We start from the raw sequence: 14,327 nt of genomic DNA, 5'->3' as shown, positions 1-14,327 counted from the left end.
ACAGCCCTGATGAGGGCAGAGACACATTTCCAAGCCCCACTCCCATGCCCAACCCAGTTTCCCAAAATTTAATTTACTGACCCTATTAAACACAACCTTGTAGATGAAACACATTGCTGACTGAAGCCTCATGGATATCAAAGCTGTCACAGCTTCCATACAAAAAATTTTCAGTAGCCAGTAGGAAATAAATGGACAGTCTCAGCCTGGTGCCTTGTGGAGAAGCAATTTCTGTCACAGCTGGTGGTATTTACAGCACTGCCAAGCCAGGGCATTCAAAAATTACACATTCCAAAAATATGAAGAGGTGTGGTTTTGGTTTGGTTTCTCGTGTCGGCTTTTTTTTTTCCTTCCTTCCCCCTCTCCCCTTTCTTTTTTCTTTTTCCAAAGAGCATATCTGGAATTTGTTTCAGTGCTGTCTGATCATTTCAGCTTTGAAACCACACTTAACCCTAGCACCTTCAGCAGCACTAGGACCAACGGCACTTCTCTTTTTTTCTTTTTAAAAGAGATATTTTTTACATTGTTCTCGAGGTTTCCATAGCTATCAAAATGAGTGGGAGAGCCGAGGCCACATATTATAGGCAGCCTTCAACACTCCAGACTAAACAGTGGGAGACAGGGAGAGGTTTGGGGAACATATTCTACACACTTGCCTGCTCTGACTCTTCCTCGGGCATCCATACACGTTGGAGATGGGCCTCTCGGCTGATCCAGTACAGCTGCTCTTGGGGACTGTGGTCCTTCATTCTGAACAGGTTACACTGAAGATAACGCCATTAAATTAAATCAAATGCAAGTTCCCACGTTATGGAATTTCTTATAGAAACAGCCTGAGAAAAATCCCAGTTACACTGAAAATGACCTGTCATCCTTCTACCTGCCTCGAACTACTTACTCATTTTAACCTCAATAAAGATGATCGGATACTGCAACTCATACAGACAGATACTACTCTTAGAAGAATCAGATCAGATACACACAGGAGACAAAAAGTTTCACGCTACATCCCCAGAACTACCAAGCATATTATTGAGTTATTAGCTCTATTCCTGCAGGCTTCACAGTAGCACCAGCAGATGCTACTGCAAACAGGAGATGAAGGTTACAGAACTAATCCACCCCAAATGGATGACCTTTACAGAAGGGCTGCAGGTCAGGTTTCTGAGGCTTTAATGCACCCCCCCGGAAAAGGTGGTGGGAGAGCAGTTGACCTTTGAAAATAAGGTTTTGTTCAGTGACAATCTCTTGCCCTTTCCTCCGCTGACAGCCAGGACAGGGAACAGCACAAATACAGTTTATCTGCTGAAGAGACATCTTTTATTACTCCTTCCCAGTCTGGACTATTCCCACACCACAGCCTCCCCATCAATCCATCTCTCCTCGAGACACTGTTTTGTCTCTGCCCCAATTCTCTTCACAAACTGAGAGATACCCTGTGTCCACATTACCTAAAACATCCTCGTTTCCCACCCAGATACATTGCCTGTGCAGCCTTTGAGGATATTAGATATTTGTGATTTCCAGTTGTTCAGCTACCGAGAGCTGAAATCACATTTAGCAAGTCCCCAGTTTTCTGCCTCCTCCCTGAAAGTCTTCAGCTTCTGCTGATACTTCTGCTGTGGTGTAGACAGGGTCAGGCTGGAGCTAGTCCTTACGCTGATCCCCATCCAGCTTGCCAAGAGATTAAAAACAAGAAAACACAAAAGCTTCGTTTGATCTTGATGAGCAGAGCCAGCAGCTCTCAAAGTAGCAGCCAAGGAAACCTACAATGCAGCCTAAATAAAAAAATAGCCTTTACAAAGACTGACAGGTGGATCGTAAATGGACAGTCTGTTGATTTTGATGACAGACGCTCAAAAAAATGTGTTTTCTGCTTCTGTGGACTGAATTGAATCATTTTCTCTAGCCATGATAATCCCTTCTCTTTTTCCAGGCACAATGCAAAATGCCTCTTCTATTTATTTCTGTTCTTGGCTTCTGGTCCCAAACAATGATGGGGTCCAGCGGGTGACATGGGTGTCAAATTTACTGTCCTGTTTTTAGCTGCCTGAGGACAAGGGAAAAAGGAAACAAAGCACAAGAAGCAGCAGAGATATTGTGCAGTCAGGCACATAACCTAACCCGACTTGGGTCAGGAGCAGGATTTCAAGCAGTGGCTTACAGAACTTCCTGGGATCAGCTAGAAGCACCCTAGTGCATCAAGGAGAAGGAGAAAAAGATTGAAAAATTTGTGCAGGCTAGAGAAGGAGAGTGACCCACATTCTCTCCCCAGCTCTGAGGGAGCAGTAAATCAGAGAAGAGGGGTACCATGCAGCATCCATGCTAAGCAGCTCAAGCATAAAAGTGCATCCCCAGGCTCATTTTAGAGGCAAGTAGATTTAAAACACCCCATCGAAAGTGGATAAACTCCATTTGCTAATGCTTACTCGATTTCCCAGCGAAGTTTACAGCTCCTCATGCTGCTGCTCACAGTCAGATCAGGACTTGGCTTTGCCCTACATTTTCTGTGAACCGGCACTAGCAATGTCAATCACGAATTCAATAGCAAATCCAGCACACCTGTAGGACCTGCCCAGGACACTGACATGCACTTGGGAGGATCACTCAGATTGCTTCAGCATTGCTGAGGCTTGGCTTGAACAACCCAGTCCAAATCTGCCTGACTACTTGCAGATTTGAACCTCAGTGAAGGCATCTCCCCAAATCCCCTTTCTGTGGCACTGTCCCCTTCCTCTCTCCCTTCCAAGACCCCTTAAGAGCAGTTCAAACCTCCCTTGAGCAATAAACCTGCAATAAACCAAGGACAGAGGAAATTCAGGCTTAGCCTAAAGACAGAGCAGGCTTATATCTCACAGTGTTTGGAAGAGGGACCTTCCCATCAATGCCTCATTAAACACAGGGGAGGAAGCCGTGGTGGTCGGAGACGATGCTGGCCGCTAATGCAGAGGGTGAGAAAGGACTAGAAAAGGAATGGAAATGTATTTGCTCAGTTACTGAATGAACTCGAGAAGGCAGCTCAGAAACAGAGTGCATGGTATCCCAGATGGCTCTGAGCTGGCAGATGCAGTTACCTTTATGAAAACAGGGGTGCTCCAGGCACTTACGTCCTGGATGGTCACGACAAAAATGGCAGAGCAGCCCCAAAGCCCTGATTACAAAGTAATATTTTCTAGGGAATGAGCTTGATAACATAGGAGAAATAAAACTACCATATCCTTGAACAGAAATAACAATTTTCAAGATGTTTTTTGGGGGCAGAGAGCCCAGATAACCAAGACTGCGTTTTGGGTTAATACTAGGCAAAAAGAAGCAAATGTGATTCCTCTAGACAGACCCCTGCAAAAATCCTCAGGAAAGGCCATCCTAAGTATCCCTTCCTGATCTCCCACCTGGAACCCAACATGTCAGTACACAGTACCTTGCTGGGCTTAGAGACAGGTAATCTGCTGACAAAGTCCTCAAGCCCGGTTTGAGGATGCTGAAGCTGGGCCAGAGCCACACAAGCAGGTTATAAACTGTCAGGAAACCTTTTTTTTTTTCCTCTCTCTCCAGTTTGTTGGGGGGGGGGTGGGGGTGGTGGTGTTTAGTTTTGGGTTTTTTTTTTTAAAATAAGAGAATTTTCTACTTTAAAAAAAATCCTATAGTGGCGAACTGAACGGCTGGTGCTTTTCCTGGGAATGGCTCAGAGTCACTGAGCAGATGATGTTTATCGCTTAGAAGAATAAAAGCACTCCACAAAAGCAGGAGGAGACATTTTTGACAACCAAAATATTACTGGCTGGCGGGTGGCAGCAGTGGCAAGACAGGCCCAGACACTCGGGCATGTTTTAAAAACACGCACCTCCCCGTGCGCCAAAGGCTGGCTGCCAGCGCACCCTCTCCAATCCCGATCACCTTTCAGGTCCCTCCAGTTTGATTCATTTTTCCCCTGGCTTTGGCGTGCCTTTTTTGCAGAAGAAAGGATCGAAACAAAAGCCAGTGGCTCTGCTCCGACCTGGCTCCTGCTCGCCCTCAGTCCCCATCTCTGCTCGCTTGCGATGGCCCCTTGCCGGGACGCAGGACGCAGCCAGTCCCAGCCAAGGGCGAAGGTGGACTGAGCCTTGAGGACTGTTGCCTGCCACCATTTTCTTTGTTTCCTAGGTTTGTTTTTTTTTTTCCTAAGTTCTCTGTGTGACCTGGTACTTGTTTTGGTTTTCCTTTGAGCCACGGCAGAAAGCCGTGTGTTTTATCAGCTAAGTTGGTTTTCATCCATGCATTGAGTTGAATGGGCTCACCGCCAAGGAAAGACCCAAGGGCCAAGGCTGGTGCAAAGGAAGCAGAGGGAGCCCATGGCCAGCCAAGGTGAAGGCAGGGGGGCAGGATGGTGTTTTTTCTTCTGTTTGAGCAGAACTGAGCTATTGGACTGGCTCAGCCCATCTTAGCTGACTGTGCCACGAGGCAGCCTGAATTTTTCCTAAGCCTTGAACCTCTAAAGGCAGTTTGGAGACAGCTGGTAGGAAAACTAGGTATTAAGAGGTAGGAAAAAATTAAATGTTCACTCTCTGTGAAACTTTCTCTCTCCCCGATCCTATCACTACAGCAACACATTTGTTTTTGTAGCCTCGCCATCTATTACCTAAACGCTGTGGGTGAAGCGTACCAGCGCGCCAATGCAGAGCTGAAGAAGAAAATGCAAATGGTAAGTATTCATCTGGCAAAGCCATCTTTGAAATATCGTGCGCTGCAAGTTTGATGTGCAACATATGCTTTTGAATTGCTCTTCACTTCTGAACACGTTAGTGACAGACGGGAAGGCACATTTTATGTTTCTTCAGTCCTCTCTGATGGCATTTAATGGCTAACTGCAAAGAGTGGTCACATCCCATAATAGGCCACTATTTCACACATCAAAACTACAGTGAGTTTTCCCATAAACTGAGCTTTCCACCTACAAAAATAAGTTACCTCAAAGTTCAAGCAATGTTTTGGACCCTGAGATTTCCCAGGGACAACGATAAGCCTATCAAAACCACAGCCAGATTTTGTACAAGCTGAAGAGCAAAGAGCCATAAATAACAACACGGTAATAAATTTTTTTACCAGTAATTCTCAAAGCACTTTACAAAGGAGGCTGATGTGTCTCTCTCTGCTGTGCAGATGGGAAATGCAAGATACAGATGCAATGACTTGAATTAGCAAGGTAGGATTTGGACTTCATATCCAGAACTGGGAGAGGTTGCAACATGCAGATGACCATACCACAAGGACCCTTGAACTAATACGAATTAGGTCTGGCAGCAGAACACCTGCAAAAGCGCAGCTCTGCTCAGATGATGAGTGTCAATGAGAAACAGCAAAGCTGCCCTGCTACCACAGCCCGTGCTTGCCTGGCAGCACACGTCTCCCAGAGCTTTCCTGGTAGTTCTTTAACCCTGTGCTATTTTGTACTACATAGATGTGTCCAAAGTATCAAGCCTTGCATAAGGAGAGGATATGATGCCATCCAAGGACTAGTATCAACCATTTTACTGGTATAGGGCAGGATCCAAGCCAAGGAAGCAACCCCATATAAAGCAATGCATTGCATAAAGCAAAGATCAGTGCAACGTTAAAAGTGAGGATGCGAGCACTGAGAAATGAGACTCCATAAATTATATCTGAATGCTCAAATTCAGAACTGATCACTTATCCACGTGGTTTAAAATATGGGTCTTGGTGTGTAGGGCATCCTCAAGTATTGCAAGAGTTGAACACATCCTACAGCACACTCGGACTTAGGAGCACATAGTCTGTTTCACACTGCACAAATTGGTTGTGATCAGGGTTTAAGGGAGCACAAACTCCCACGGAGGGGTCACAAAGCAGGGCCTGGCACTACCCAAAGGGATGGATTGAGGTTCCTCTCCCCCAGCAACTTTAGTATGAAGCTTGCTTCACCAGCTTGGTGAGCCTATGACAGAGAAGCAGAAGAGCTTCTTCGGGCAGATGGACTCCATCAGCCCCCAGCAGACCAGGTTTCTCAAAGCGAGTCCCATGGTCTAAGTAGTCCAACCCCTGGCTGTGGCACCAGTCCTGTCACCATTTATTGATTTGCCAGATCCTTCACTCGAACAAAGATATTACATTCATACCAACAAACACTTAGCCAGGCCAACCATGACACCAGGCCACCATTTCACTGATTACATTACAGTTTCAAACTAAACTTGATTTTTTTATTGATGCAGCAACGCGAAGAGGAGAAAAACAAGAGAAACAACAAAGCCAGCACTAACCCCATGCTACAAGATCTGGAGGATTTACTTACACCAAGTACGAAGAATGAAAGTCACACCAAACAAGCAGAAGGTAAAAACTAAACAACCTCCCCTCAACCCTCCTGAAAAGGCTCCTTTTGCCACCAAACAATGACTGGGAAGGATAGAGAAACAGGAGCAATACATATTTGCAAGGGATGGGATGAGTATAACTAGCACAGATTTTGTCCACTTACTTACAAGAGTCCACCTGCCAATGGACACCCAGGAAGGGCATGTTTTTAGACTGGATTATGTCTCACACAGGCTTATCACAGTGTGGGAATCTTAATCCAAAGTTATGATTCATATCCCAGCTATTAACCGTGCCGGTCATGAAACTAGCCATTTATTCCAGGAACAATGCTGAAATTCCAAAATTGTTTTTGGGCTGATGAGTTGAGGACAGACTTTTTGTGAATTGAGATTTTCATTGGAAAATTAATTATGAACGAGACAAAAGCTTTTTACAGGATGAGATTGGACTTGGGGCAAATAAATGCACGCAGTAAGCTCTGCTGAGGGTGTCCCTGGCTGGGCAGAAAGATGCAGGAGGGGGCATTGGCACCAGAGTCCGGCCACTCTCGAGGAAAAGAGTTCCTCCAGGCTTGGGCTGAACCAGCCCTTTCCTGACTTCCAGAGCCTCCCTGCTCTCATGTGTGAGAAGCAGTGCAATGCACGTGAAAGCGGATTAGTGCCACCATAACCCTCCTGCATTTAGATGGGCTGTTTCTTGGAGAGGCCGAGATGAGCTGGAAAGTTCAGACCAAGCTGATACAGATTCCTCCCGGAGCAAACCCACAGCACTCATTTAAATGGAAATAGTCCTTGCAGCATTGCGGGTGCCCTGAAAATAAAGACTAAAATCAGCAATTACCCATGACCACCACAAGGCAAGATGTGTACCAGCACGGCTGGTAGGACTATCACATCTTATAAAAGCATCAATAAGAACCTGCAAAGAGGACTTGGGCAGCAGAGATACATACTGGCTGCTGGCCAGGGGCTAACAGTCTTATTTATGGTTTCTTCACTCAAACACAAATCCCCAAAACACTTGGGTTATTGCATGTAGAAGAAACAGAAGCCACTGGGGAGAGGAAAAAAGGCAGTGAAAATAACATTCGTAATCTTTGCTCTAGACAAGAAAATAGAGTCTCCTAATAAAACCAGTCCTGTCGGGAAACAAGGCAAAGCAGCAGCCCTGGATGGCAGCCCCATGACCAGTGGGAGAGGAGCAGCATTCACCCCACCACCACGTGTGTTTGTGACACAGCCACCAACACTGGGTGTCCAGCCACCTTACCCTGGCCAGCCCAGGCCAAGAGGACACCCAGTGGGACCAGTCCCTGGAAGGGGGAGAGGACAGCCACGCTACTCACACGCTGCTCGATAAGCTCAGCAGTGTTTCTCCCATTTGACATTAAAATAGAGGTGCTGCATGAACTATTGTAGTTTTAGTAAGAAATTATTACTGTATGTTGGTCATCCACTCATGACTAGCTGTATCTATCCAACACTATCTAAGTTTCTAAACAAAGCTGTTTTAATAGTACTTTGGAGCGTACGCCCTAATGACTCCACTGATTTTGATCATGAAGGAGATGGACGGGGGTCAGGATGAAAATCAGCTGTGGCATTGCTAAACTACTACATACAGGACACAGCCCTGTGGTTACTAACTGAGGCATGGTGAGCATGCTCTGTAGCATAAATCCTTGCCAGTTCCTCCAAAGACTTCTTCAGCTAATAAAAGCAGAGTGAGTTTACCTGTCATTTATTTAAACAAAGGTTTTGTTGTTTTGTTTGGGTTTTTTGCTGTCCCCCAACCTGAGGAATTAAGTATTCTTTTAAAAAGTGAGTGTCCCTGTTCAGCTGCATGGCAGACACTAGTAGTAGACTAACTAGACCAGCAGAGGAGGAGGTTTTGTCAGCTGCATTTTGTCCTTCGTGATAGCTTTCCTCCAATCTACCTCCTCCAAACTTTCATCTTTCTGTTTCAACCTTGCTGTTTATTTCACCACCACTTTCTCTGGGCTCCTGCTCTGCTCCTCTTTCCATAGTGCAAGCTACTGTCAACAAACTATTATTTCAATCCCTAGATATGACTCCTAATTTAGTACCACCACCCAGCACAACTGAGAGATTAAAGGAGCTTTGGCCTAGTTTCCAATTATAACCAGTTAAACTTCTGGTGCAATTTGAGGATCATATCTTCAAGACCTACAGGACTTCCTAGGACTCCATGGCAGGACTTCTCTGGGTTGACCTGCTCCTTTACACCTACAGTTTCTTCCTGTCGTTGATGCAAACTCATCCCAGACAGCTTAGATCCGATGTTCATGTACGTGTGGTTCTTCATAAAAATTTCAGTAAAAAATAAACTCATGTTCTTCAGTAAAAACAAATCCATAAATATAGCTAGTAACAATTCCACTGCAACTCGGATATCTGGAATTAAAGGTTCTCGCCTCAAATTTTTTCACTAAATGCCACAAATCTTGTCATGTGATAGTTCAGGACAAGAAACTCAGTAACTTGTTCCTCCCCTATGACTTGACAGAGCACAGAGCATTTGACCTCCAGTCTGGGAACATCTGCTTTCAAGGGGCTGGGCAAAGGGCTCCAGTTAGGTTATATTTGAGGCAGACTGGGAAAGGGATTCCATTTTTCAGGTGCAAACCAGCAAAAGTACTTAGGCATCTGATTCCTCATAGAAATTAAGAGCTTAAATATTGTGCTGTGCTTATTTGTAGATAGAGATCTAGCTCATTTTTTGATGTCTGTATAAGAGACCAGAGCCCTAGAGAAGTACTTCCAGGAGATACAAGCGAGAGTCAAATAAAAGGAGAATTCAGAATTTCTTCAAAAATTAAACCATTGCATTTTGCTTTCAAATACAGAAAAGTCAATGGGTTATTTGTAGAAACAGCTGTCCCTGGTGTGTGGCTCAAAGTCTGTTTGGCTGTTCCCAGGCACACTGCAATGGTCTGGGTTACTCATTCTCCCAAGGATCCTCCACGTGGGAAGCTGCTCATCAGATTTATTTCCTGGTCTTGGCAGGACATTTCTCTGAGCTGGGTCTCACAGACAAGGTCTTGTCTTGCCTCTTTGCTGTGAGAGTTGCTGATGCAACACAGCTGCAGTTGCCTCTCCTGCCACCTCCGTCCACAGAGATGCCCAGTCATTGAACTGGAGAAAAGTCAGACAAGAGAAGGTCTTTTTCAGGAGACAGAAGCTGTTGTGCCCCATCCTTCTCCGCACGTGTCTGTAGAAAATATTGGTCAAAGTGCTGGGGGAAGGTCCTGACATCCTTCTGGATTAGCAGGCTGGCACAGAAATGACATGGTGCCCTGATTTCATCCCAGTGGGTCTGCCCTGCAGACTCCAGTACCTTAAGGAATGGTTGCACAATGAAGAATAGAATTTCGCTCCTGATCTCACATTAAAACACAATTTGGAAAGGGGAGGCATAGCTTCAGGTCTCATTCACCTCTGCTAAAAAAACAGAAAGGGGCTGGAAATGTGCATGTGCGTATGTGTGTGCACACATGGAAGAAAAGGGGAGAATATTTATTTATTTGCATCAGAAATACAAGGGCAATAAGGAACATTATAAAGAAGCCATAGAGAACTCCAGACAGGTTTTGAAAACCTGAGAAAAGCAGAGACAGACTTAGACCCAGATGAGTAACTGTTCCAGGATTTGAATGCTCTCTGAATCAGGCCCCTGAGACCTGCAATAATACTGAGCATTACAAATCACTTTGTCATCTCTGGAGCACACAACTGCCCATTAGCTAATTAATTTTTCAAGGTTTGCTCATGCCTAATTATAATACATTAGGTTCACCCACTGATCAATGTCTTTTGCAAGCTCAGAGGCTTCAGGATATGAGGGCAATGGTACCAGCTAGACAACGATTGCTGCAGACCGGTGACACCTCTTCCCTGACTCCAATTCACAGTGTTAGAGCACAACAGTTGTGAGGGGGGTAAAAATGCCAACCCTTCGTCCTCATACTGACAGAAATGATTATTTGGCTCTCTGAGTTTTGAGCCTATTGACCAGTTTCTCCTGTGCAACTGGAGGTTAGACTCCACAAACTCATTGGAGCATTCAGCAGTGTTTGGTTTCATCCCTATTTTTCTATTGTTAGGAAGAGCAATAAGTACTTGTCTGACAATTTAGCATTGATTTCACACACACACCTCCTCCCCTGACATTTGTTGAAAGACTATGTCCATCCCGAGCTTCCCCTGGAACTCGGGCTAACTTCAAGAGGAAAGAAAAAAAAAAAAAAGAAAAGCTTAGTCATGTGTAGTGGGAGCCTCCTAGTAACATCTCACACAGCGCACAGTTTGCATTCATATATGACTAGAAGACCCCTTTGCATTGCAAATTTTTCATATCTTCTATTGCCACTAGCTTGAATACTGCATCCTTGATAAAAAATAAGGAAATATCCAAGCTTAATTCTTTTATTATTCTTCTCACCAAAGGCTTGTTTTTAAACAGGCAACTCTCATGGGCATCAGGTTTTAGTTTGCATGGCCAGAGATGGAAAGATTGAGCATCTGTTCAGCGTTACTGATGAAGAAGAATCTCAACAAAATAAAAAAAATAAGATTTTGAAAGGGCAGTTTTGCAAAACATGGCTAAACGTGAGCTGTGAAAGGAATGACAACATGCACTCTTCTCTTAGGGTCAAAAATGCCATTCAACCATTTCTTCATACTGCGCTTGGCTGTGGTATGAGATGAACTGTTTTCTATACACTCAATGAACAGAAAATAGTAGATGTCACTAAACAGGTTTGCTCATAAAGCCAGTGAAGTGGTCAAAATATCTCATGTACATGCAAAGAATGCACTGATTTTGCATTCCGTACCATAATACTGGGGTCTTGGCTTTTCCAAAGCAGAAAAATCAGGTTTTGACTCCAGAAGAAGAAGAAGTTCCTTCCAAAAGAGAACTTTGAAACATCTGAGTTTGCATTTTCAAGTTGCTTATATGTAGTTTGCCAAGAAGAGAAATGGGAACAGGCATTGCACACCACCACCAGTGACAGCCTCACTTACTCCAAACAAGCAGTCAAAAATCATCTTGTTGAGCCTTCTTTCATCCCCTGCTCCTATAGCCAACCCTGCACTAAGATCAAGCCATCTGTCACACATTTTGAACCTTCACAGCTATAGGACTGTCACCTTGCTTGAAACTCTGAGCTACAGAGGTCTTGTGTGTAATCCACCTCCTTTCTTTGGGATCTTCACTGTCTTTCGTTGCACAGCACTGCTCATGGCGGGGGGTGTTCTTCATCCCAGCTAATAAACCAGTGTTTTGGGGACAGATTTTTAATTTCTTTCAAGGTGCTGAGGAAGGATGTCACCTGCACACCTAGGCTAAAGAAACCTCTCAAAAACACACAGGCTCCATACACCACAAGAGCCATTGTAGGGACAGGAGCCATGAGAAGCACTGTCATGGGCACCCGCTGAGACCTACTCTGAGATGCCTTCACTGACAAAACCAGGTGAGGAAGACAACCAGCAGCCATTCCCCACACCCAGAGAAACTTCCCAGTGACGGAGACAAGTATTTTTGCAGCTTATCCCACCCCACGAGGCATGCTGCTCAGCACACCTGGCCAGACAGGGACTTTGCTGGTGCCATGAGCACCACAGTGGCTTCCATGCGGTTGAAGATGCACCAAAACTCAGTCTAATGTCCTGTGGGTACCTGATTTGACCCCAGCAGACTACAGGTGCAACAGGACACCCACCTCTCTACATCCCAGCATGCTTGACCCTCTCTCTGTGATCACAAATCAGATGGTTTTGCTGCCACTGAAGCAGGTCAGATAGGGACCTTTGCAGGCTGAACCCGCTGCGCCTCTAAACCTCGTCTCTTCAAAGCAGCAATGTCCTGACCAAAAAAAAAAAAAAAAAAAAAGCACTCACCAAAAGGCTTTAAGAGTGATCCCCCATTTTGATTCATGTTGCATGCAATGTTATCAGCTCTCCAGCCTGACAGCCGCGGGGATTTTTTGTCTCTCCATCATGCTTTTCTTGCCCAAGCCCCAAGGCAGTAGCTTGTCCTTTGGCAGGTGGCAGCCCAGTTTCATCTGCAGCCAAGGCTCTGTCACTCACAAATGCTCAGACACGGTTTTTCCCTAGGGAAAAGGCAATTCTGGAAACCGAGGATTTCTAGGTCCCGGCCCATTTCTTACACAACATTGTTGTCATTGCTGAACCCGAATTCAGCAGCATGTTCTAAACAGACCATATCAACGCAACACTATGCTGCAGCAAGCTAACGCAGGGAGGCTTGGCTTTGCCGCAATGATTCATTTCCAATCACAGGACCTGATTCCCTGAGTCCCCTTCAATTCAGACATCTGTAGACAGGCAAAACCAGCGGTGAACATTGTCTCCAAATCTCGAATTGGTGTTACGTGGTACTCCCCAGGAGTGCCCATCTCCTCCACGCACTCAGCAGAGGCCACTAAGCTCCCACGCATTGCGAGACCCCATTTGTGCGCATCCACAAAGGGCAGAGATACAGATGAGCAGATTTCAAAAATTTCAGGATTAAAACATTTTCTACACCTCATTGTCTGCAACATTTCTTCATGATTCATGGCAAAACTGGAAAGCACCGAGGCGAGGGGACGCGTTTGTGGCTGGCACACCAAGCATCCCTCCACAGCAGCGTGCAGACAGAGGGAGGTGAGCCCATGGCCACCCAGGGATGGACAGATGCAATTTCCCAGCAGGCAAAGGTTTTGTGTGTATCAGCATCAGACCCCCAGGAAAAGACCAGACAAGCAAAAACCACGCAAAGGTGGCAGAGCGGCCAAGGGGAGGAGAGGGGTGGCCGCAGAGGGTCTCCCCCACCTCCTGGGATCCAGATGCAGGCAGGAGAGCACTGGCTGGACACAACAGCCCCCAGGGCTGAGCCTAGATGGGCTCCCCAGAGGCTCGTGCCCAAGGGAACCAGAGCAGGATTTAGCATTGTTTAACCCAGCCCACAGAGCCGGGAAATCAGGGGGTGGGAGGGTCGGCCCCAAGCCTAGCATCTGGATGGGTTAGAAATTCAGAAATTCACATGCCCCTTGGGGCCAACACGGGGGTAAGGACACACTGCACCCACCACTGCTGCATACAAGCAATGAAAAACTTTTGCAAGGAAACAGCTGGAGGATATTGAAGTAGGAACAGAGGCGAGGTGAGCTTCTCTGGTAGGAACCGAGTGATGCTCACAGAAGCTGCCAATGCCATCTCCCTCCAGGCAATGTGGGAGGGAGAGAAAATAACTACAGCTTAGTTGAAGATAAAATAAAAACAACCATAGTGGCATGGCACCATTACCTGGGCTGCTCAGGGGTGGGCAAACCATCACAGTGATCAAGTGTGCAGATCAGGTTAGTAATAGATAGTCCATTATTAAAAATGAGCTAGTAATCCCATTTTACTGGGGAGCAGCAGCTACAGAAACATCCCAAGCAGGTATGGTCTCCCCCTTTCTCCAGCCTGCCTGCCTGCCTCCCTCAAAGCAGTGCTGTTTAGGGGAACCAAAGCTTTTGCAAAAGGCTGCAGATCCAAATCTCCCTCTAATTAAGAAACATTTCACATATACAGGACTTTATTTTTTTTGCACATCAGCAGCAGTAAATAATTCAGTGCCTAAGCAGATGTTTAGGATCTTCAAAATATGAAGATTATTATTAGATTTAAGTCAGGTACCAAGGGGGGCTTAGGGCCAGGTAGAGAGCAAAAAAACCCCATAATAAAAAATCATGCCTTCTTCAGTAACCAGAGCACGTTGCTACGGTAGCTTGGGCACAACAGTACAACCATCGCCTGAACATGAAGCAGAGCTTCACCGCCATCACAGCAGCCCCACTGCAGCTGGTGGGCCCCCCAGCTCCATCAGCAGCCACTCTGGCAGGGAAATGGCCCCAAGGCCGGGGCCACAGGGCTTTTCATGAGGGCCCTGGCAAGTCAAGTTTCTGCTCCCCAGGAAGCCCAGCCCTTTTTGGAGGAGAA

General features: G+C 45.8%; 1 protein-coding gene across 1 annotated transcript in view; it reads left to right on the top strand.

The window, feature by feature from the left end:
* Positions 1 to 7,674, top strand: part of TMC2 (transmembrane channel like 2) — a 32,417-nt gene extending 24,743 nt beyond the window's left edge. Inside the window, exons 18-20 of the mRNA XM_054816844.1 lie at positions 4,603 to 4,681; positions 6,210 to 6,330; positions 7,421 to 7,674. Of these exons, the coding sequence (XP_054672819.1) occupies positions 4,603 to 4,681; positions 6,210 to 6,330; positions 7,421 to 7,674 (454 nt within the window). The remainder of the gene's footprint in view (positions 1 to 4,602; positions 4,682 to 6,209; positions 6,331 to 7,420) is intronic.
* The last annotated feature ends 6,653 nt before the right edge of the window (positions 7,675 to 14,327 follow it).

This window comes from Grus americana, chromosome 2, assembly GCF_028858705.1.
Source record: "Grus americana isolate bGruAme1 chromosome 2, bGruAme1.mat, whole genome shotgun sequence".
NCBI lineage: Eukaryota > Metazoa > Chordata > Aves > Gruiformes > Gruidae > Grus > Grus americana.
Note: the sequence above shows the minus strand (reverse complement) of the source record. Positions and strands in the feature narration are given on the sequence as shown.